The sequence below is a fragment of the Amphiprion ocellaris genome, chromosome 12 (assembly GCF_022539595.1).
Source record: "Amphiprion ocellaris isolate individual 3 ecotype Okinawa chromosome 12, ASM2253959v1, whole genome shotgun sequence".
In the NCBI taxonomy this organism is placed as follows: Eukaryota; Metazoa; Chordata; class Actinopteri; family Pomacentridae; genus Amphiprion; species Amphiprion ocellaris.
Window position 1 is genome coordinate 4,968,898 of NC_072777.1, and position 23,703 is coordinate 4,992,600.

The following is a 23,703-nucleotide window of genomic DNA, read 5'->3' on the forward strand; positions in this document are numbered from 1 at the left end:
TATATATATAAAAAATATATATATATATATATATATATATATATATATATATAAATATATATATATATATATATATATATATATTCCATAATCAGGCTACTATAAAATTTTCCCCATTTTTTGCATTTTTTTTAAATGAAACACGGACAATAAGTGATTGATCTAAGTTCATTCAAATTCATTTTAAATCAACGGGCGAATTTTGGTGCCCTGATGATTGACCCCTTGACGCCTGAATTTATTTACAATCAAATGAAAAACTTTTTTTTGTGTTTTTTTTTTTGCTTTCCAGCTGATGCTAAAATAAGTGGAGATTGTTAATTTATCTATTACACATAGAACATGGATACATAGATATATAATAATAATAATAATAATAACAGATATATAATAATTAGGTCCCACTCTGACTGGTCCTATGAGAAACCAGAGCTTGCAAAAGGTTCCAAGGTACGTACTGAATATGCACAAACCGGCATTGGGGGAATGGATATGCTATCTCAGCTGTAGTCTGAGTGAAAGCAGTATGTTGCAAAATCACGACAGCAGGGGTTAAATGTACAAGGAACCTAAAAACTACAACTTTGACATTATTGTACCACTGTAATGTTGTCACTAAAAACAGAGTGGGATACCATTACCTCAAAATTGCATTTAAAACAATACTTGTGTACATTATTACTTTCCACTACTGAATACCACCAATTCCCAGAGCTGCTCCTCAGCAGCTGACTCTGACCTTTTAAAAAAAAGAAAAGAACTTCCCCAAATGAGATCAGTGATCTTCATTAATACTGAATACAGCAATAATTTTGTTTATTCAGAATCTGTGCATCACACACCAGTCATGCACTAGTCATACGCACTTTTAATCCTGTCAAGGACATTTCCCAGTAATGCAGTGGCCTCTTTAGCCATCTGAGTGAGAAAAATCACTTAATCACGTATTCATGTGGAAATATTGCAGCAATGACTCACATCCTCACACGTATTCTGCGAATAAGGTGCCGCTGCCCACTTGTGATTGGTCAGCCGATGCTAAATATGTATAACCATTACTGACCGATTTGATGTAAATGTTGAGCCAATATTTAGACAGTCACTTGTTTACCCATTCATCAAACCCTGAAATGCTGTCCGCACACACAGTGGCAGAACACCATTAGTCTCATTAATTCTCCCGACATAAAACATCTCTGTGAATGGTCCAAAGCAGCGCGTTTGTGCATTCCAGTGTCTGCGCAAAGGGGGGTCTGTTTAAGAGTCTACGACTGTGCGATTCCGTACAAATGCGTCTCCATTTTTTTTTTGGTCCGTTTATTTGCATGTGTACTTATGCGTGTGTTGACTTATGCAGATCCAGACGCATGTCACCTAAGTTTAGAGATGCTGGTCTCATCAGTTGTGGTTCTGGCTCAGGTCTGCAGGTTTTTGGACGGTTTTCCTGTTGGCTCTCCTGGTCGTGTGTTAATGGGTTTGCCCAGGGTCGATGTCTCATGCGCGGGTTGCCAGAAAGTGAAGGTGCCTTATTCGTCTGGAACTTTGCAGAGCTTCTGCAGACTGGAGGAGTGCAGCATAGTGACCCATCTGTCCCTCTCAGCACCAGGGGAAGCAGGCTCAGTGGGAGAGAGAGATTGAAGACATTTCCTGAGGAGGAAAAAAAAACTTCATTAAAAAAAAGACTCCAGAAATGGAAAGACAACTTCTTCACTGTGCATTTGTCTGCATTCATGTGGGACCTTGTTTTCTCCCTCTTACCAAAAAATGTAAACCAGTAAACGGATGCTCATGCCCATTGTGTATCTGAGGTGTTTTGCTCCTGCACCAGCAGTGACTGTGAATAGTTCCTCTCAAGAGCTGCTGTCACTGCAGCAGTTTGATTTTGGTCCCTTTCAGAGAATCAAATTAGATTAGCTGATAGGAGTAATTGAATTTGGTTAGAGGAAGCTGAAAACACATTCGAGCCAGCACTCATTTCTGCAGCTTTAAACTCTTTTTGAACTAAGGATACATATTTTAGAGCAAAACTTGAAGTGCACAGAACCGTATGTGAGCTATAATATCTAAACTCATCCTCCTGGAATCCTTTTGTATAATATCTGACCTCAGTATCTGTCTCTGCTGCAGGTGCTGCTTATTGAAGCCTCTATTTAGCTTTGATTTTCAGATATAGAGGCAAATTGAATTAGACTGAACCCAGGCCAGCAGTCAAAGCTTTTTTTTTTTTGCGGTTTTGGCTTCTCTGTTTCCCCCTGATGAGCCCTGTGAGGACACCACCGGGGCTTTAAGGAGGGGGGGGATTGCAGGTATGCCTGGAATCTCAGACTGTCCTCCACTTTCTCCCATAGCTCTCCCTGCTAAATGAGAGAGGGGGGATTTTGGCCAGACAGACCAAAGGGGAGGGTCAGAAAACACACACACACACACACACACACACACACACACACACACACACACACACACACACACACACAGACACACAAATTCACCAAATGTTCCAGATGCATTCAGCGTCTGCCCATCAACCTGGTTGTTGGGGGGGAAGGGGGCATCAAGTAGGAAATTTTTAAACTTTTTTTTTTTTTTTTTTAAACGTAGCATCGAAGGGTTTCAACAGATAAAGGTTGTACAGAGTCGAGTGCTAAAATATTCACTCCACTTCTAATGAAAGCCCTAAATTTTACAGCAGAAGAGTCCCATAGAAGGTGGAAGCAGAGTGAATGGAAATGTACTGAGTTTACAGAAAAAAAAAAGGGCGGGTGTGAAGCCCAAATCTGACTGGGTCCTCAGATTAACTGCCCTGTGTACATAAACAAGTATACATATTAGTGTTGCTATCCAAATAGCGTTGCTATGACATAACAGGTGCCTGTACACCCTTCATAAGAGCAGGACATTCAAACTCAAGTTCCTTAGCTGATCATTACCTTCGGCCAGAGAGGCTTTCATATAAAGACCGGTTGAAGCTCTAAAGACAGGGCAGAATCTGAACTTTACAGGGGCAAAATTATATGGAGAAACTGGACTTAATAGCATTAGGAAGCATTTTATGGTGCGTTTCTGCTCCTGTCAGATTTTTACTCACTGTGGGCTCATTTTTCACTTTAATGTAAAAGTCCTGCATCTTTATGGGAACAGCACAACTACGGCAAGAAGTAGAGATGCATGTTTCATGCAGTAGGACACTGTTATAATGCCATAAATCATTAAAAAAAGAATCAAATAACATTACATTTCCTTAAATAATTATTTTCCCAAAACTGAAAAACACTAGAATGTACAACAGTTTTACCCCACAGTTGTTACCAGTACTATAAAACTGTTGCTACCAGACAAACAGACAAACGTACACCGTTCATCACATAATTCCATTGTGTTCCAATAAATATGTGAAAAATTACAGAATTTTTTGTTGCACCGCCTGCAGTTCAACCTAAAAGTCTCCGAATTTCTGTCACATGACTGTTGATCACAGCTGAGTTACTAAGTGCTTTTTGGTTGTGCCAAGAAGCTCAGATTTTTAAATTTTTACCATAATCTGGTTAGAGAAAATAGGTTATTTTTAGTATTTTAAAAAAAAAAACGTAGGAGTGATTTTGATTAAATGTCACAGTTTTAAGCTTTGATTTGATTCAGTTCTTCCACCAAAGAGCTCGTCACAGATGTGTACTTCAAGGAAAATTCTAAATCCAGTGATTCTTCCTGTTTTTGACTTTCCGGCTGGTGGAAATTTAGCAATTTTTAAGAAAAATACAACATTCCTTCAAACAGCTTGCAGGTTTTGATGTTCAGAAGGTTAAAGTAATCTTTTATATGAGAAAAAAACACGCAAGCTGTCTGCAAGTGGCACCCGATTTACAACACTGATATTTTACAGATTTTTGGATGATTTACTCTTGCAATCCTAAGTCCTATAAAACAGAAAAGGCAATTTTCTCCAGTTGTGTTTCATGTCTGGCAGTTTGTTTAAGGAACGACTGCTTTTCCACACTCGGACAGATTGATTCAGTCGATCCTTCTTTTCCTCGCATTCAGCTTGCTGCTGAATGTCTCCTCTTAAATAACCACACTTACGTTGTCTTGGTGCCTGTAGATTCTGTTCCAGAGTAATGCTTCCTCGATAGTGTTTTGGCTCATTGGCTTTGTACGTGTCGCTGCTCTGTTGAATCTCACTTAAGAACCAAAGCAGAAAAAGGAACTCTTCAAATTGTCCAGTTACATTCGTCTACTGTGTTCGTTGTCCCTTTGTGGTGAAGGGACATTTTTCCAGAACATTGCCCAGAATTGGCAGTCGGTGCCAGTCTGAAAGGTTTTGTGACCACAATTCTTCCTCGTAGTTGTGATATTGATCTGACCACAGGCTCTGCTCCAGGTACAGTCACCGTGTATGTTCTCCCACTGGATCAAAAAAGGTAGAGAAGGACAAATACTGAACACAAAGAAGCTCTTTCAACCATCGATTTCTTTTCTTTCCAACAAAAAACTGTACCCTTGCACAAAAAGCAAAGTTCTTGTGTTATTATCTTGCTCAAGCTCCTTAGCCAATTTCCTATTCATGTTGCGCACTCTAAGGGCCGCTACACCCACAGCTCTTATATCATTATCACCCAAATACTGTTGCATTTGCAGCACTTTAGAGGAGCAATTTCACTCTGTCAAAGCATGTTCTCATTCAGGTCCGCTAGTGACAGCGTTCAAATCAATGGACCTGAGTTTAGGAGGCACTGCAAGATGAAGTATTCCTGTCACAGCTGCTGTTGTACCCTCCTCATCTCCTGTCCTCCCATGTGTCCTCCTGTCTCCAGCTTTGTTCTGTCTCTATCACAGGCTTGGATTTAAAAGAAAGGTAGACTACTTCTGTATTGTGGCTTGTGCTTCATTTATTTCTAGTATACCTGACCCTAAAACTGTCACCTTTCACCACAGTACATCTCTATATCCCCGTAAAACTGAAAGGTGAGGCCACACAAGTGCTGCAGGGATGAAGAGCACACCCACCTAGTGAGGGATCAGCAGGGCCTGCGACATGGCGCATAGGATATTGGGGAATCTGATGAATTTTAATGCGTTTTCTCGCTGGCAGAAGAAAAACAGTTGCTGGAAACAATGCACCATGGAAGGACAAGTTGCCCTAAATGGAGAAAAATCTTAGACAAAATTAAGAGAAAAGAAATTAATCATATAAGACATCCAGACTTGTGATAAATTTACCTTTGATATATTCGTGGACTAGTTTTTTAACCATTTCTGTTGTGAAAATTCCCAAAAGCTGAGGCAATAATCTCTGACTCCGATACACTATCTTTAACCCACTAACACCAACTGAAATAGAGGCCGAGTTGAACTTCCCCTGCTGTATTTTTAGTGACATTTGCCCCGATTACACATGGGTTAAAAACACAAAGCCTCATGACTCAAACGATGTCACTGATTTTAAGATATCAGCGGTACTTCCTCACTTTGCGATGTTAATGCAAACACAGCAAAAAAGTAGCTTCCTACCTTGTTTCATCACTGTGTGCTGCATACTGTTTTCACTGTGAGTCAAACCGGCAAAAAATAGCTGCCCGGCTTTTAGTCTTTTTTCAGTATAAGTGGGGGTGAATGTTAAGTGGTTAAAGTGTTGAACAGTATGTATAGACGCAGAAATCTACAAGAAAGACATATTTTCAGTTGAATGACCTTCTTGAATGCCTTTACTGTAGATTCTTGGGAAATATAAAGCACTAGGTATAATAAAGTATTATATCTTACTGGATAAAAGCTCTTAAATCTCATATCCAAGAGTAAATGATGCCCAAAGTCCTCAAAGGTCACAAGTAGCCAGCCAAGCCTTTGAGTCATTATTCTGTGTTTTTATTATTTTGAAATTAGACATACTGAACGCTCCACCGATGCGGAGACATAACTTGCATCGTAACTAATTTTTCACACGTGTGACTGGATCTCACGTCCTTAGTTGCTCCAATATGGAACTATTTATGAGAGGAGTGACTACGGATTAGGATTTAGCCACATGGCCTTCAGTCAGAGAGCTCATGCTAGAGATCTGCACTGTATATTACTGTGATATCACTCTGAGTTTTTTTTGGCTACTGTTATGCCGTCTCTCTGTGCAGACCTGGAAAACCTGTAGGAAGTAATTTTTTTTTCTGCAGAGGATAAAGAAACTTGGAATAAGAGCTTTAGAAATGTTGGCTTTCCTATGAAAAACATGACCTCGGGGGAAAGTCGGTCTGTTTTGATGGATATTGTGAGATGAACGAAACAGTGACTTTACATTGTTTCACTGTTATGAAGTTTGTCTAAAAGTGAAGACCTACAGCCAGATGTGCAAATCTGCAGAAGAAGTTCAGTTTATCTGTGCAGTTCAAACATTCAGCCACACAGGATGGAAACTTTTGGTTTCGGTTTGACTATTTTGTATCTGTGTTTTTTCAGAAGACTTCATATGCTTTCAATTAGTCTGTTAATGCTATTCACATGCACTTTGTTTGGACTTACATTACCATTCAGAAGTTTGGGGTCACACAGACAATTTCATGTTTTCCATGAAAACTCCCACTTTTATTCATGTGCAAACATAATTGCACAGTAGTTTTCTAATCATCAATGAGCCTTTCAACACCATTAGCTAACACAATGTAGCATTAGAACACAGGAGTGATGGTTGCTGGAAATGTTCCTCTGTACCCCTATGGAGATATTCCATTAAAAATCAGCTGTTTCCAGCTAGAATAGTCATTTAACACATTAACAATGTCTAGACTGGATTTCTCATTCATTTCATGTCATCTTCATTGAAAAAAAACGCTTTTCTTTCAAAAATAAGGACATCTCTATGTGATCCCAAACTTTTGAACAGTAGTGTATCTCAGCTGACTACCCATGTTTATGGCCAATACTGTGTCTTATATGTATTATTTCTGTGAGACACACCGAACTAACTATGCGTCTGTGTGTGTCTTTTGTTTCAGGTGGATGTCATGAAGAACATCAGTAATATCCCTCAGCCTTTCCTCTACACACGACATGTTCACTTCCTCAACTTTACCAGGTAAAGTAGTGCAGCAGCATACATTAATGCCTAACAACAGTGAATTTTTTCACCCATATATGCACTTCTTAACTTGCATTCTTATCTGTCAGGTTTAGGATGGAGCAGCCTGTCTATATCAACATAATCCGGGACCCCATCAACCGGTTCCTCTCCAACTATTTCTTCCGTCGCTTTGGTGACTGGAGGGGTGAGCAGAGCCACCTCATCCGAACTCCGGGGATGAAAGATGATGAGAGATACCTGGTGAGGGCTTTGTTTTTTGTGCACTAGTTTATTACTGTTTCTGGCTTTTCAAAAGCAATGTGCTTTATTCGTGTTTTTATGCTTTTGTTGTCGTGTGTCGTGTGGTTTAGGCTTGCATTAGTTAGAGCCAATTTATTTTACCCTTCTTCTTCCTGTTTAGAGCTGTGCATCTTTATTCTTTCTCTATAACACAGTCAGATCTCAGAGCAAGAGAAATAATGATGTCTCACTGCAAATTTAATAAGCCGACCTGATGCTTTGATGCTTTGATGCTGATGATTTGCTTCATTTCTTTACAAGTGAATAAAAATTTGAACTTGACCCTCTGATCCCCAAGCAGTTTCAGGATGTTCTCGGCTCCTGTCAATTTTTTTCCTCAAAGTGAGCTAATTTTTCACTCAAAAAAATCAGTTTTTGTGCAATATAACAAAGTTATAATGCCTAAGACGAACTAGGTATTTGTCATGCTACTCTGCACATAAACTCTAGAAAGATACACTGCCCATCCAAAAAAATCTCACACCCTAATATTTCATTGGACCATCATTAGCGCTGAGAACAACACACATTCGCCATGGCATCGTTTTGATAAGCTTCTGCAATGTCACAGCATTTATTTCTGTCTAGAGATGCATTAATTTTCTGCCAAGATCTTATACTGATTATGGGAGAGTCGGACCGCTGCCTACAGTCTTCTCCAGAACATCCCAAAGATTCTCAATGGTTCTGAGGTCTGGACTCTGTGGAGGACAATCCATGTGTGAAAATGACGTCTCATGCTCCCTAAACCACTCATTCTCAATGTGAGCCCCATGAATCCTGGCATCGTCATCTTGGAACATGCCATCAGGGAAGAAAAACTCCATTGATGGAAAGACCTGGTATTTTTTGGCATACAGGGGGACCTCAACATTCCGTTCCTACAGCGCAATATGAGTCGATTTTCGCCGAAAGTCTGAACTCACATGACATGCATCACAGTATTGATCGGTTCTTCGGAAAAGTCATGAATGCCGTATGTGGCGTACAACCGGCGAATGTAAACAAAGCTGTCCTTCTTCCTCTTATAGCGCTGCGTGACAACATATTTGTCCGCTCTGCTCACCAACTAGTTCCACATAACCAGTCCTGACGTAATGACGAAACACCGTAGGTCGAGGACGTCATAAACTGAGGACCCCTTGTACTTAGGTAGTCAGCTGACCTCATTCTTTGGGCATGTAGCGTTGCTGAACCTGGACCTGACCAACTGCAGCAACCACAGATCAGAACACTGCCCCCATAGCCTTGTACGGTAGCCACTAGCCATGATGAGTGCATCACTTCACCTGCCACTCTTATTACTATGATGCCCCCATCACTTTGGAACAGGGTAAATCTGGACTCATCAGACCACATGACCGACCACATTTCTTCCTCGAAGATCGTGGTTCACCACTATTCTTCCAAGTTTCAATAATGCGTTTAGTTTTTTAGTTTAGTAGTTTCATAAATCTCCTTAGTTGTTTTCTTTGCTTGATCCAGCTCAATAATTTGACCCTTCTGAGACAGATTAACATCCTTTCCATGACTACAGGATATGTCTTCCAACATGGTTGGTGAAGAAATGAGAAGCTCCTCCTCACTGCATCAGCTAGGGTTAAATAAGTTGTTGCAGCTGAAATGTATTCATCACTGCAGTAATTATCCAATGGAAGACTCTTACCTATTTTCTTAGTTTAATCCAGGGTGGCGACTTTTTTTCTTCTAACAACATGTGGGCAACTTGCTCCTGTCTATGCTGTTTCTGAGCTGTGCTGCATACAGATGGTGGCTTTTTGGCTGCGCTGAGGAGGGCAGATTTTTTTTTTTTTTTTTTTACAGATTCTGGTTAATGAAATCAGTGTATATTTGGTAAATTTTAAAATGAGACATTGAATAAAATTATTTTGATGAAATATGAACTTAGATTATTTTCCTGATTGAACCACACACCACGCAAAATTTGTTCAAAGACCATCGAAAAGTAGAAAATTTGATAAATGATAAAGGTTTCTTGCTCTGATAAAGGGTATCATTTTGGCTTTTTTTTTTTTTTTTAAAAGATAGCACACCTTTTAAACCCGCCAGCAGGTTTTGGGGCTGAAAAAGTTAAGACTCAGTGTTTCCATTCAAATTAAAACTGACAAATGTTGAAGATTGAAACAACATTGAATAGCAAGACCCCAACTACGCACAGATATACAGCACTCATAACTACAGCGATCAACTGTGGCTTATGGGAAGGCATCGCATTTGGTTCCCGTGTGATCCCAAGAGTAGCAGCGCTCACTGTAACAAACCTCATAATATTATTTAATGAGTCAAACAAATAGTGAATCTTTTGGCCTCCTTCCCCTCGGTCTGCCTTTCATCTCTGTCCCAGTGCCCACAAGCCCATTTACTCTCATATCCACATCGGCTGAATCAATGCCACAGATGCTTATGGTTTGAAATACTAATGTGATTGCAATATTTGACAAAGCTGCACAGTTTTTTGGTGTGTGTGAGTCATTGGCTTGCCTTGCCAGTAACAGTGCTTTAAATCTGCATCGTTTTGGTTCCAGGCCAGCTGGTTTCATAACCCGATGCTCGGTTGTGACAGGAACTAAGATGTTGTGCACTAAGGTCTTATTCTGCTGTGCCCTTTACTGTAATTGCAGAGGCATGTACAGCATGGAATGTTGTAGATTATCAATCACGCCGAATGTTTCGCTACGTCACATAAATACGCTTTATGATCCTCCATGAGAGATCTCAACAAGAAGATAATCCCACTGACAGGAACGTGTCATGTGATGGCCAGCTGATTATTTTCTTTTGTATCTGTTTGTTGTTATCTTCAGAGCAAAGTAAACTTTCCTAAATTCTAAAATACAAGCAATATATCAAAACCACACTCTGCTCTCTTTGAAGACGCTCCATATGTGGGGTTGCCGGAGGGAGGACGGTAAATTGTAAGGCCATGGCAGCCTGATGTTAACCCAGTATTTAAATCTGATTATAATTCCAATTAGAGGCCTGATTTACCACATCAGAAACTCAGTATCCTACATCTGCCTTGCAGAGCTGTTTATCCCCCGTAGCACCAGACTGAAGGCAGCTCGTTTTAATATTTTACCGTATACCATTGGGATGCTTGCTTTAATTTTCATGTTTTTTCATATTTTTTGATCTTTGTGTGCATCTTTACATAGAGGAGTTGTTAGCAGTGAAGTGATGGATGTAATGTAGAACTGGAATTCCCCTAAAGGAAGACAAACAACCACATATGAGAATTTAGGGGGCAAGAAGGCAAAAAAAAGAAAGCATTTGCTGCCAAAAACAAGAGGTCAGAACATCGATAATTGTTGAAGATTTAATGGTAAATCACATCCAGGCACAAACACAGGTAACACCTCAGTCCTAGTAGGTAATATCCTACAGTCGTCCGTTCTGTCAGAGGCTGTGAGAGCTGAGAGGCCTTTCTGAGCACCTAACAAGACGAGTGAATGTCACTCTGGCTTGAGTCTGACTGGGTGTAATTAAGTATTGCACTGCTTCCCCTGGAGTTTTGGACCATGTGAGTTGAGTTATTAAAGTATGCAGACCACAGGGGCCCTTGCTACAGTTGAAGGGAAGGGGGAGGCTGTGCTGCTGACTTACCTGTGTGTGTGTGTGTGTGTGTGTGTGTGTGTGTGTGTGTGTGTGTGCTCATACACTGCTATACTTATGGGGACCAACGAGCCTGCAAGTTGTACAAAAGTCTTTTTTTGCATTAAAAATGGTAAAGTTTTTGTTGTTTAAGGCAGGTTTTGAAAGTTAGAAGTGTATCAGTGTATTGTGAGGCTTACCCTCCTCTCCATCCTTTTCCATTCACTTTAGCACCCTAAAGCAGGGGTGTCAAACAAGCGGCCTGGGGGCCAAAACCAGCCCGCCGGAGGGTCCAATCCGGCCCATGGGATGACTTTGTAAAGTGTAAAAATTACAGAGATGACATTAACTGTAAATTGTAAATTTGTAAAACTATAAATTTAAAATAATTCCTAGACCATGACAGGTTGTTTCATAAAGTAAAATACGATACTGCTCAATTTCTTTCATCATTTTGTGTCTCATTTTTGTAATATTTTGTCTTGTTTTTGTTGTTTTATGTCTTTTTTTTGTCTGACTTTTGTTGTTTGTCTCATGTTTTTGTTGTTTTGTTTCTCGTTTTTGTCTTTTTGTGTATCCTTTTTGTCTCGCTTGTTTTTTGTCTTATATTTGTCATTTTGTGTTTTGCTTTATTTGTTGTTTTGTGTATCATTTTTGTTGTTTTGTGTTTTTTTTGTCTCGCTTGTGTTTTGTCGTTTTTTGTGATTTTTGTTTCTCATTTTTTGTCATTTTTTGTCTTGTTTGTGTCATTTGTGTAATTTTTTGTCTCTTTTTTGTTTAGTTTTGTGTCGTTTGTCTCATTTTTTGTTGTTTTGTGTCTCATTTTGGTAATTTTTTTGCCTTGTTTTTGTTGTTTTTTTTGTCTGATTTTGTCATTTTGATCATAAAATAAAATGCTATGCCATTCAGTTCCAGATACTAAAGATACAGATGACTAAATGTTTTTTGCCTTTGTAGACACTCTGTGATCTGTAAGTTGTAATGTGTAAAAGGTAAACTGAGGCCTAATGTTGTTAAAAATGAATTTATTTTGAAATTTCAGGTTATTCATAATGTTTTCTAAAAAGATAATTCTTTAAATATGAACATTATTGCACAAAAACAAAGGAAAAATTTCGAGTTATTTTTATGTTATTATGCTCTGATTTTACAGATCCGGCCCACTTGAGATCAAATATCAAACTGGGCTGAATGTGGTCCCTGAACTAAAATGAATTTGACTCCCCGCCCTAAAGTATCTGTAACTGAGATATTGATGCATAAAAATGACATGTTACATTATTGGATGCCTTAGACAAGAAATATTTAAAATTCTTGTTTTGCTTTGCTGAGCTTTCTTCTTTTATTGTGTTACGTTGCTGCTCTTGGTATTTTTTCTTTACCCTGACTGTGTTTGACGGCAACAACAGCAACCTCGCTTCCCTAATTAGCAAAAACAGCCTGCAGTAATGTGCTAAATCATATCTATCAACGGAGGATGTATGAACGTGCCACACGAGCATCTATATGATGTTTACAGCTACTTAAAACTGTCTAGTCTGCAAAATGTACACAACGTCGCTGGAAATTCATGAATAGGGTCACGGCCATAATTAAACTGATTTGTAAATATTCACTACATTAACCCTCTGAACCCCAAGCAGGTACTGGTTGTTTTTCTTGCTCCTGTCATTTAATTCACTGTTGGCTCAGTCCTGGACGTCTATGGAAGCAGCATGTCTAGAAGTAGAGAAAACTCTAAAATGTCTTTTGTGCAGCATATTGAAGTTACAATGCCATGAATTCTACAAAGAAAAAACATAAAGTTGGATTTCTTTAATTGCTTAATTTGCAAAAAATGAAAAATCCTGCAAACATGTACAACATTTTTCCAATTACTCACGAGTGTTACCAGTAATCACGACCTGCAGTTCAGCCCAGTTTAGCTAAAAAGTCTCAGAATTTTTGTCACGTAACTGTTGGTTTTAACTAAGTCATCAATGCATTTCTGGTTGAAGGTATGATTTCAGAATTATTTGCTTTTTGCAGAATCTAGTTAGAGCGAAGACTTTTTTTTTGGCTAATTTTTAAACGAGACATGCAGAGTAAAATGAATTTGCGTTTTAGTTTAAGGCCCCCGGCTAAATGGCACATAAGAGATGAGTAGTTCAAGGTCCATTAGACAGTTCAAAGACCACCAATTCTCTCTGTTTTTATAATCTCTGGCTCTGATGAATGTTGTAGTTCTGGGGATTTAAAAGAAAAAACATCTCTTAAATCTGCTAGCTAGATTTGGGGTTCAGAGGTTTAATGCGCCAAAAAAGGACTTTAAATTTTTGATACATCTCAGATTAAGATTTAGGTTTAGGGTTAAGGATTAAGCTTTAAAGCCAAGTGGCTGGTTAAGAGAGTCAAGCCTTCAGCTGCTGTGAGCCAGTGTGTTGGAAGCAGTTGTCCACATATTTATATGGGAGGTTGGAGAGGATTAGGAAGTCGGAGTCCAGCAGACAGATCAGCAGCCGACTTCCCAGCATCGATTATCAGGAGACACTAGTTATCTGAGCTTTCGCGGCTGATGTTTTGTGGAGTTTGTAACTGTCCTCATAAACATAGCATCTTAAAGAGTCAGCATGAGCCCCCGCTATGTCAGCAGTGGGAGTTCAGAGCAGTGGTGGCTGGATGGCCCTGCCTGGTGTGCATTAGCCCTGCTCGCCCTGCGCTGGCTCTATGTGAGAGGTGTCAATGAAAGAACACTGTCAGTTTGCTTGCCGGGACCGAAGGGAACCTGATGCACGTGTTGCTGAGACATTCCTGTGGTCGGCTTGGATTTTCCGTCAGTCCCCACACCCCTTTTTACACACACACACACACACACACACACACACACACACACACTGCACTATACAAAGGCATGCACTGGTCAGTTGGATTCAAACTTCAGCACACAAATGGAACCGAGCACGTGCAGGGACTGTCAACTGGGACTTGAATTATTAAATTTAGGTGGGATTTAAAATTCCATCTCTTTCTGCATTGATCTGGTTTCATTTATATTTTATGGAGTTATGTGTGTATATTTCGGTAGTTTTGGAGGCATCTGACAGTGATTAATCAGCCTCTGCTTCACCACTAAGTATGTCTGTACCAGTGTTAACACACACTTGAAGAGTCCTGTAAACACAAGTAGAATATATACAACTGACACGTCCGGTTCACTGGTGGGATCTATCAAGTGTTATTTAATCATGTTTATGTTTTATTAAGACACAGAAAAGCATGTCAGTTTGATGGATTCCTGTGATTTCTTTATGAAGTGTCAGTTTAAAGCACCTGGGCCATTCCAGAATTGGAGGACATTTGGGCTTCAAAATTAATTTAATTGAAAAATTAACCTTTTATTTTACAACGTCCTGCTCGATATTCATCAATAACAGGTAATAAATATCAAATGAGTTTGGCTCCTTTTACCTCCCTCATCAGCATAGTTTGCAGTTGTTTTTAGTGAAAATCTTCACATTATTGTACATTCACTGCTTAGCAACTAGTACTATACCTTTGACAGTGAAGTAACAGATCAACTGAACTCTCTGAACAACCAAAGCTCCCCGGCAGGTTTAAAAGGTGCGTATTTTAAGCAATATCGGCTATTATTTTACATCATTTAGTGGAGCAAGAAACTATAAAAACTGGAAAAAAAATCTGTGATATGCCGTTTTGTTGGAAAATGTGACTCAATTTAAATTTAAAATCATGATTTTTTATCAAAATGGCTTCATTCTACATGTCTTACTTAAGAAGTTAAGACAGAAAACATTAAAAAAAATATCTGGTTTTCGGTGCAACCAGGAAGTCATTAGTGATTCAGATGCATCCAACCATAACATGTCATAAATTCACATTTTTTGGCTGAACTAGATTGAACTGCAGAGTATGTTTTTACAGTGTTTGCATAGATCAGCTTTTTGTGATATTTGGCAAAAACATAAAACCTGAAAAATACATTTTTTGGTTGCAAACAGGAAGTCATTAATGATTCAGCTGCATCCAACCGTAACATGACATAAATTCACAATTTTTCGCTGAACTAGGTTGAACTGCAGGCTGTGTTTTTACAGTGTTTATACAGATCAACATTATATGATATATGGCATTATGACAAAGCCATTCTGCATAAATTACATTTTTGAGTTCTCTGTACTGATTGCCATGGTTGTGCTGTTTCCGTAGCAGTGCAGGACTTTATGTGATGGGAGCAAAGAAACGGCCACAAACTGTTTGAGCTTCAGAGGGTTTAAAAGTGAACTTATGTAAGTCCTGTTGTTTGCAGCTTGTTTTCGCTGCCCCCAGGAGGTTATTGTACATTTAAATTCAATTTGACCCGCGTGTACTACTCCCATGCTCCTTGGTTGAAAACTGATGCAAACTGTCCCACGGGAAAAGTTTACATCATCAATTACTCTTGATTTAATTCCCGTCTACGTTCCATTCATGGGAACGGCAGAGCATTGTAGAGATTAGTGCCTATTTTGCTACAGTTTCTGTGACTGCTCAGTTGGCCTAATCCACAGTGAGAATAGGAACAATAAGCCAGAGTGTGCATACAGGAGCTCTCCACAAAATACTAATGGGCTGTTCTAAAAGAGAGGGCTATTGTCCATCCGTGAGTGCGCGTACTTGATTGTGCGTAGTTGTATATAAATGAGTTGTGGCTGGATTCCCAGAGGTCCCTTAAATGTTGAGGGTCCTGCATGAGGAGGAGAGACTTCCTGGAAATAGGATGTGTGTCGGTGAAAGCTATCAATGCTATCAATGTGTGTCACTTCCGGTACACGGTTCTCTGTTATCTGACTCTCACTTTCTGTGTTTCTGATGTGGTTCATAGTGTTTTCCGTTGGGGGCTTTAACTTCGAGTTACTTAACTTTGTAACACAGAATATACAGCCACAATCTTTGCTTTTTATTGCATCTGTTAGTAAGGAGGTGCACCCATAATTTCTAACACTTGATATGCTTACACTGTCATTCCTTTCCATAATGAAACACAAGATTCATAAATAAAAGCAGAGCAAACTTTTCATAAGTCCGGACACGACTTGTGCACTAACAATGGCACAATGCTGAACTCTTTGCTGAAGGTTCCTCTGGGGTTTTGTCGTGGGTTCTTTGAAGACGTTTCCAGCGGTTTGCTTCACTGATCACCAATAAGTCGTGTTCCCAGTGCGAGGTGCGGCCGGCTGAGAGAAGCCAGTCATAAAGTTCAAACAAACCCTGCAGCCGCTTGGTGAATCAGAGACTCAATTGTACCACAGCGCTCAGCTGCAAGAAAAAATAACCCAGCAAGTGAATAATTTATGTCGTCCCGGCTTATGTATATAGATTTCTATGCAGACCTTCACACCCGTCCTGTCACTGCTGCATCGGCAGAGAGAAATCTCTTGTGCCCAGATATGTAAATTCCATTGAATGATGTAGTTCAATTTTCCTCTTCATGTGCAGCCCGTTTACCTGTGTCACTCTGCCTTCCGTAGTCTAACTTTGCTTTTGTTATTCCACTCATACGACATTGCTGCATTTCTGTCTTTGCTGGCAGAGGAATCCCACTTCTGTTTCTTCCCTTGTTTTACATGTTAATTAGTTTTTTTCCTATCTTGAAGGAAATGTGTGTTTTTGGGGCGATTTGAATAAAAGTGAGATGACCTGGCAGTCCCTGTTTGGTGCCTCAGATGGAAGAAAACGCATTAGAATGATCTTTACGTCACGCTTCCATGTGCAAAAAGGCTAATTAAAACTATCAGCGTGACATGTTTGTTCCCCTGTCAGTGTTTGTTTTCTCAAGCTCGGTCACCTGGTTTCCCCCCTGGTGTTCGCCCGTAGGCCCCTCACATCACACCCTGAGCTGCATATCGTGTCCTCTGGGAAGGTCTGGGCCTCTGGTCCTGTCTGACTCAACTTAATCTCCATGATGGACCATGCCGGCCTCAGCGTTGGCTTTGACAAATTGCTCTGTTTAGATCAGCTGTTACAAACGTATCGGGGCATAAATCTAAAGGGCAAGCTTTGACGTAATCATTGCACTTTCAGTTTGCTTTTACTTTTAGATCTCTTTTAATGCAACAGGCCTGTCAGCACCTTTTGCTTCATACATGTGGCGTATCTGTGTGTTCCTGTGTGTGTTTTCGTTGCTCGGGACGTGTCGCCGTTCACAAGGCTTACGTCACCTGACATGGATTTGACTGCTGGTTCCACAGCACTCAGCTGGTTGGCCGGCTTCACTCCTGCATGTGTGTTTTTAATCTGTCTCCCCCCCTCTTTTCAATACTTAATGGCTGCCATATTCAGACGAGGGGTGTTTCAAAGTTCATGACTCCGCTCTGATCATTTTCTCGTCCTAATCGTGAAAGTCTTTACATTTCTTCAAGTTCATTCGTAGCTACATTCTCTTATTCGGCATCTCGGCCCCCGAGAGCTGCTGAGGTGAAGGGACGTAGCTTATCTTTGTGCACAGGATGTTGTTTGGCAAAGCTCTCAGGCTTCTCAAATGATGACTATCAAGCCATGCGGGTTCAGAGCAGTGCAAGTGAAGAGCTCCCTCTAGTGGCAGAAACAAGTCCTTGTAATTCTGTTGCTGCACCATACTCAACAGGTTTGGTTTGTGTTTCTCTGCTTTCAGGATATCAATGTGTGCATTCTAGAGAATTACCCTGAGTGCTCCAACCCCAAAATCTTCTACGTCATTCCCTACTTCTGTGGGCAGCATCCTCAGTGCAGGTATCCAAAGGACTTTTAGCCATTAGCATGACAAAAGCATTTTTCTATTTTAGATATTGGTTAGGAAAATGCCAATATTTCATGTTCCCTGCCAAGAAAAGCTGCCCTCTTTTCATTTTCTTCTGTTTCCTTTATTTCCCACAGAGAGCCAGGAGTATGGGCTTTGGAAAGGGCCAAACAGAATGTGCTGGAGAACTACCTCCTTGTGGGCATCTTGGAGGAGCTGGAGGACGTTTTCCTCCTGTTGGAGAGGCTCTTACCTCATTACTTTACTGGAGCACTCAACATCTACAACAGCCCTGGTAAGTGCGCATTCCAAAAACTGCATTTAGTTTCTTTAAACTAGACAACAAAGAGAGTCTGCGGAGATGCCAGCAGCTTTTTCAGGCTGGATTTGCTCAACTCACACCACTTGTTTGGTCTCCTTTGTGGTGCAATGAATTTAATCAAATCCCCCCAACGTTCAACTCATTTAAGAAAAAAAAAAAGAATTCCCAGACACACACACTTGACGTGTCTTTTCAGAAAATCACTCAAATAGTCCCAGTGGTCACCAATTTGAATTTCAACATTATTTTCTAGTTAAAAACTGGGTGATGTTTGGTCTGAATGTCTAAGATCACCCTTTTGTCAAGCAGCTAAAATGTAGCTACAGCATCAACATGTCTCAAAATTCTAATTTGTTGAGTCATTGTCATAATTTCTTCAGTTAGCAAGTTGGAAAGGAGATAATATTGATTGGTATTAGTCTTGCACTTGTAGGTGAAACACAGTCTACATGACGACGGAGTTTCAACATGTAATGTAATGGGTCATGTAATGATGCCAACAAGAAGATTCCAGGACTTTGTATTGGAGCAGTTGTAGAGATTAATGTAAAATAAAAAGTACTGCTTACCGCTCTAACATATGCACAAGTACTCAGGGGTTACAGTCTAATCCCTCTGCCCATCCAATAAACTAACATAAGGCCTGTGTTCTTCACAGTGCAACAGCTGGTTAGCTCAGTAGCTTAGAGCCTTTCAATGTAGGATCACTGTTAGGACCCCTGTTTGGACTATTCGTTTTCTTATTGCTCCCCCTTTGCTTAAATTTTTTTTGTTGTTGTTGTTGTGGGTTGGTTGAATTCCAAAATGGGTATAGGCTATTTTTTGCACATTAGAGGATGAAAACTTTTACTATTGCAAACCTTGGTGACATAAATATGAGCATTCAGTCAACGTCTCCAAATAGTCAGTGAAAAACTTTCACTTTTTAACCAGTTCTGAATGCCTTTTCTCTGGTGACTGGTCATTTTTTAAACATCTTTTTAACAGAACAACTACAAATGACAACCTGTTGATCGCGCCAAAGTCATAGATCATCAAATTCATTATATGTTCAGATTCAAGTGTCATAAATCCATCTGAAAGTAAAAGTTTGAAACATTTCAGTCTGGATAAAGGCGACGGACTAACCAATAGATCATGTTGCTTTCCATAGAGCCTCACTGCAATGTGACTAAACAACACCTGCAGTTTGGAATTGGCCTCTTGATCTTTGTGTTTTTTTGTCTTTTCCCTGCAGACTACAGGAAAATGGGGAACATGACCAGCACAGTGCGCAAACACACCCCGACTCTGGAAGCCCTGCAGGTACTGTACCACCGCTTGCGCTACGAGTACGAGTTCTACAACTTCATCCGCGACCAGTTCCACCTTATGAAGAAAAAAATCGGCCTCAAGTCCATCTCCAAACCTTCCGCCTACTCACCGGCTTTCCTACGAGAACTGGCCCTCCGAACCCCAGAGCCTCCGGATGAGGATGAGGACCTGGACACGGACCTGGAGGACGCCAACAGCTGGCTGGTCCATCCCTAAATGTGGCCGTGAAAATAAAGCAAAAAAATAAGTAAATAAAAATCTGTTTGGCTAGAATTGGCTGAAGATAGCTGGAGGCAGCCTGAGGGCAAAGAGGAGTGTTCCCCGTCTTTCGGCAAGAAAAGTGAGGCGTGTGCGGATCCTGACGCTCGTGTTTTCGTGGGTTCTGTTTTCCATCTGCCATTGACTCCTATTACGACAGGCTCAGCACTGAGGACTATAGGGTTGAGTATTTGGAAGGACAAAATGCTCTATTTAAAAAATCGAACAAGGACAATGGGAATTTATATTAAGCTCAATCTGCTTGACTCAAGTTTTGCTTTAATTTGAGCTTGTTTTAGGGTTCATGTAATAAAAAAAAGATAGAAGAAAAGCAATTCTTGCTATAATCTCCAGGAGAGATTAGTGCAAGATGTGGACAACTTAATGGGAAATTTACTACATGTTGGATTGCTGGTGTGTTTACTGTAGGAGAATACTTCAGAGACATTGCCCAAGAGAGAGATTCATGCTTTATGAAAGGGTTAATGTTCTAAAAAGCTGGATTGGGACATGGTATTCATGAATTTTTAAAAAGTGCCATAAGCCTTGTATGTATATTCGTCGTCCAGGACTGTTGTAAGTGCCAAACCTCATTAAAAGTTCCGGTAACTGTGTGACATGGGACTTCTGTGCACAGTTAGTGGAGTTGTGACATAGTCAAGACGGTTGTTAGAGTATTGGTTTATAACATTTTGTTGAATTTGTAAACTGTTGTTAGGTATAAATGAGGGTTATACTGTAAGCACTCAATTATGAATTCAAAGAATTCCAACTATGTGTGCATGAATGATTGAGTTTGACCAAAACCAGCAGTGTATTTTAGCATAGATTTATTGTTTGGGGCAGGTCATTTTGTTAAGAGAAAATATAGCCTGGGGTAAGAGTCAAACGCTAAAAGCATTTATGGAGCCTAATTTGTAATCCAAAGTTGAAAAGATTGAGCTTGCCAAATATCAGTGTTTCTACTGCGTTGCATTACAAAACTGTATGAAGACACTGCACTTTTTTTGTGAAGTGACATTTCCTGAACTTCTGCAGCATAAATGAGGGATTTGGTCATAACTGGATACTAATTTGCCTCTAACATCCGCTCGAGTTCTGTACTGTTGAAGGGTTTTTCCCTGTCAGACTATTATCATGAAAGTGTGTGAAGTTCCGCCAATCCCAGCTAACATTAACTTCTATTTCCAGCAGCTACTCGGAGTGCATGTTTATTTCATGTAGAAAAAACAAACAAAATCATCCAGAGAATCGTAACCATAAGCTAATATGTGATCGTCATCTACATATTTCACTTTACCATCCTAATCTCCATATTGTCTGTACCTTTTTCATTGTTATGGTTTGTATTCAGTGTTTCCTTTTTTTTTGCCAGTTTAATTTATTATTTTGTATTCATTTGCATTCCAGATAAAATTCTCAGGAAGGAAAACATTGTTTAATAACTTGATTTATTTGTATCTTCGGTTTCTGGTGGCTATGAAACGATTCTCGGCATTTTTAAGGGTGTCTGGAATGGGTTTATATCAGCAGCTGAAAACTGGTAACTACAACTAATGCAGCCCGTCATTTTACAGTCTTCAAAATAAATGTCCTCTAACTATTGCAGCTAATGTCTCTGCTTCACTTGAGGGTGGTTTGTTGGTGAAAAATGTGTCATCTTTTACCTTGTAACATTGTTGTAGCCACCAAATCCAGAGTGCTGCAGCCTGCATCAGCTTCAACCTTCCTTCATTTTCCCATGTTGCTATGCATGTCCAGTTTCATGGCAGCTCTCTGCTTCTGTCAGACTACGGTCCAGCAGGTCAGTCTGCTGTTCTTTCACATTCACAGCTCTCTCTACCCTGCAGCAGCCTGTCCATCACGACACCTCACTGCGACATATCTTCCTTCAGGCTTTCCAGTTTTTAAATGACCTTCCTGACAGGACAACACTTCCTGTTCTACAGTATATTAAAAACAAAATAACCTTTGTTTTTTTTCCTCTCAGCTTTCCTCAACTTAATCCTGTGTCCTGTGTTTCAAAATGTTATGATCTGGGTTTTCGAATAGTATGATTTGAGTTTTAGAATGTTATGATTTGAATCTTTGAATGTTATGATTTGAGTTTTAGAATGTTATGATTTGAATTGTTGAATAGAAGGTTATGATTCTAAAAACTTAAATCATAACATTGCAATATTCAAAATTTGGTTAGTCACTACATTGCAAAATGCATTCATATTCAAATCATAACAGTCTAAAACTCAAATCATAATTTTCTAAAATTTTAAACAGAACATTCCAAAATTCTAATCATAACATTCTAAATTTCAAAATGTAACAATCTAAAAACTCAAACATTCTAAAATTTGAATCATTACTTTCTAAAATTTCAATCATAACATTACAGGATTTGAATCACAATATTCAAAAATTCAAATCATAACATTGAAACATTCAAATAACGTCCTAACATTTGAATCATTACATTCTAAAACTCAGATCAAACATTCCAATACTCAAATCATAAAATTCTAAATCTGAAATCACAGCATTCCAAAATTTTAATTACTGCATTCCAATCATAACACTGGAGTTTGTGTGTGTCTGAAAATGCACATTACAGGTTAACTGATCATTTTAAATGGACCGTAGGTGTGAGTGTGAGTATGCGTGGCTGTCTGTCTGTTTGTTTGTGCTGCCCCTGTGATGTCCAGTGCTCCCTGCCTCTTGTCTAATGTCAGCTGGATTGGACTCCAGTTCCCAGCTCCTTCTACAGGGTAAAGCATGTATATATGATGGAAGGACATGCACATCTTCCACTCTATTGTTGCCTCGATCCTAAAATTTCTGGATGAAATTAAAAGCAAATTGCTAGTCATAGAAAGGTAAATGCATGCAGTGTTGCCATTTCATAATTCCAAACTACCAGGACCTCACTTGTTCCAGAACATCTGCATAATACAACAATTGTAATACATACAACACAGCCTTTTTATTAGAGTAATTAACACACACTTAATAATACTTAGTTTCTTTTTTCATTTATATACGAGGTACAACTATTTATCTAATGTACCTCCTGATCATGACCAGCAAATGGTGTTTTCTGGTTCAAATGACAACAACACACTGTGCATTTATAATAATAATCAACGTATTTTGACAATACCGATGCCTATTACATACAGTTACTGTCGTTCTAAAACATCTACGACCATATATATTAAGTAATGGGGCCATGCAAGCACACAAAAAGATATGAGTGTCTGTGTATATTTGCATGCACCTTTGTTAGCTCTGCTGTTGGGACATTTATCTGTCACATTGTGGAGACCTGCTTCCCCTTTAAGTCATTAAACAAAAAGGTGTTTTGCCAACATTAACCAAAGGTTATGATAAAGGTAAAGGTTAGGATTAAGCAAGTAGTATTTATGACTAAAGTAAGTCTCCTCCTGGCAATGGAAGTCAATACAATGTCCTCTGAAGTCATGAAAACACTGTGTATGAACGTATGCAAGAAAAAAAAAGGCCAAGAAAATTACTATTTTGCAAAAGTTCTAAGTAATACAGTAATCTGTATGTTGGGTCTTTATTACAGTAGAACTGCAGCTATAATCTACCGCTACTGAAGTCCAAGTTTGAAGTACACTTGTGAGGACCTTCCATTGTGTACCACACTTTTCCTTAAATTAATTCTAATCTCAACCGTAACATCAAGCCGAAAGCCTCAAATGGCCATCTGAAAAAGTGAGTCACTTTCCAAATAAGGCTTAGTTATAGTCCTCAAAAAGATAGATGTACACACACACACACACACATTGGAGGGGAATTAGGGACACTTTGGTCCAGTTTCCTGTAATAACCACACAGTATTTGTGGCATCAGTATCACGACAGAATTGAAAGTTCACATTAGCAGGAAGGCTGAAGGTTCAAGTAAAGTACAGTACTTTAATTTTTCCATCCACATGAGAGCACGCACACAGATGCACTTGTCATCCAGCTGCAGTTTTCTACTAAAAAAATGGAACAAAGAGAGGTTTTATGTGGCTGGAGGTGCAGAGGGACCAGCTCTCCACCAGCAAACAGGAAACTGTTCCCCAGACCTGCTCTGTAC

General features: G+C 39.5%; 1 protein-coding gene across 2 annotated transcripts in view; it reads left to right on the plus strand.

Annotated features, from left to right (window-relative positions):
* Window positions 1-21,210, plus strand: part of usta (uronyl 2-sulfotransferase a) — a 70,150-nt gene extending 48,940 nt beyond the window's left edge. For both annotated transcript variants that reach the window (XM_023272406.3, XM_023272407.3), the window contains 5 exons: window positions 6,978-7,057; window positions 7,150-7,303; window positions 17,604-17,701; window positions 17,846-18,003; window positions 19,268-21,210. In XM_023272406.3, coding sequence (XP_023128174.1) covers window positions 6,978-7,057; window positions 7,150-7,303; window positions 17,604-17,701; window positions 17,846-18,003; window positions 19,268-19,560 — 783 coding nt within the window. In that variant the 3' untranslated portion in view covers window positions 19,561-21,210. The remainder of the gene's footprint in view (window positions 1-6,977; window positions 7,058-7,149; window positions 7,304-17,603; window positions 17,702-17,845; window positions 18,004-19,267) is intronic.
* The last annotated feature ends 2,493 nt before the right edge of the window (window positions 21,211-23,703 follow it).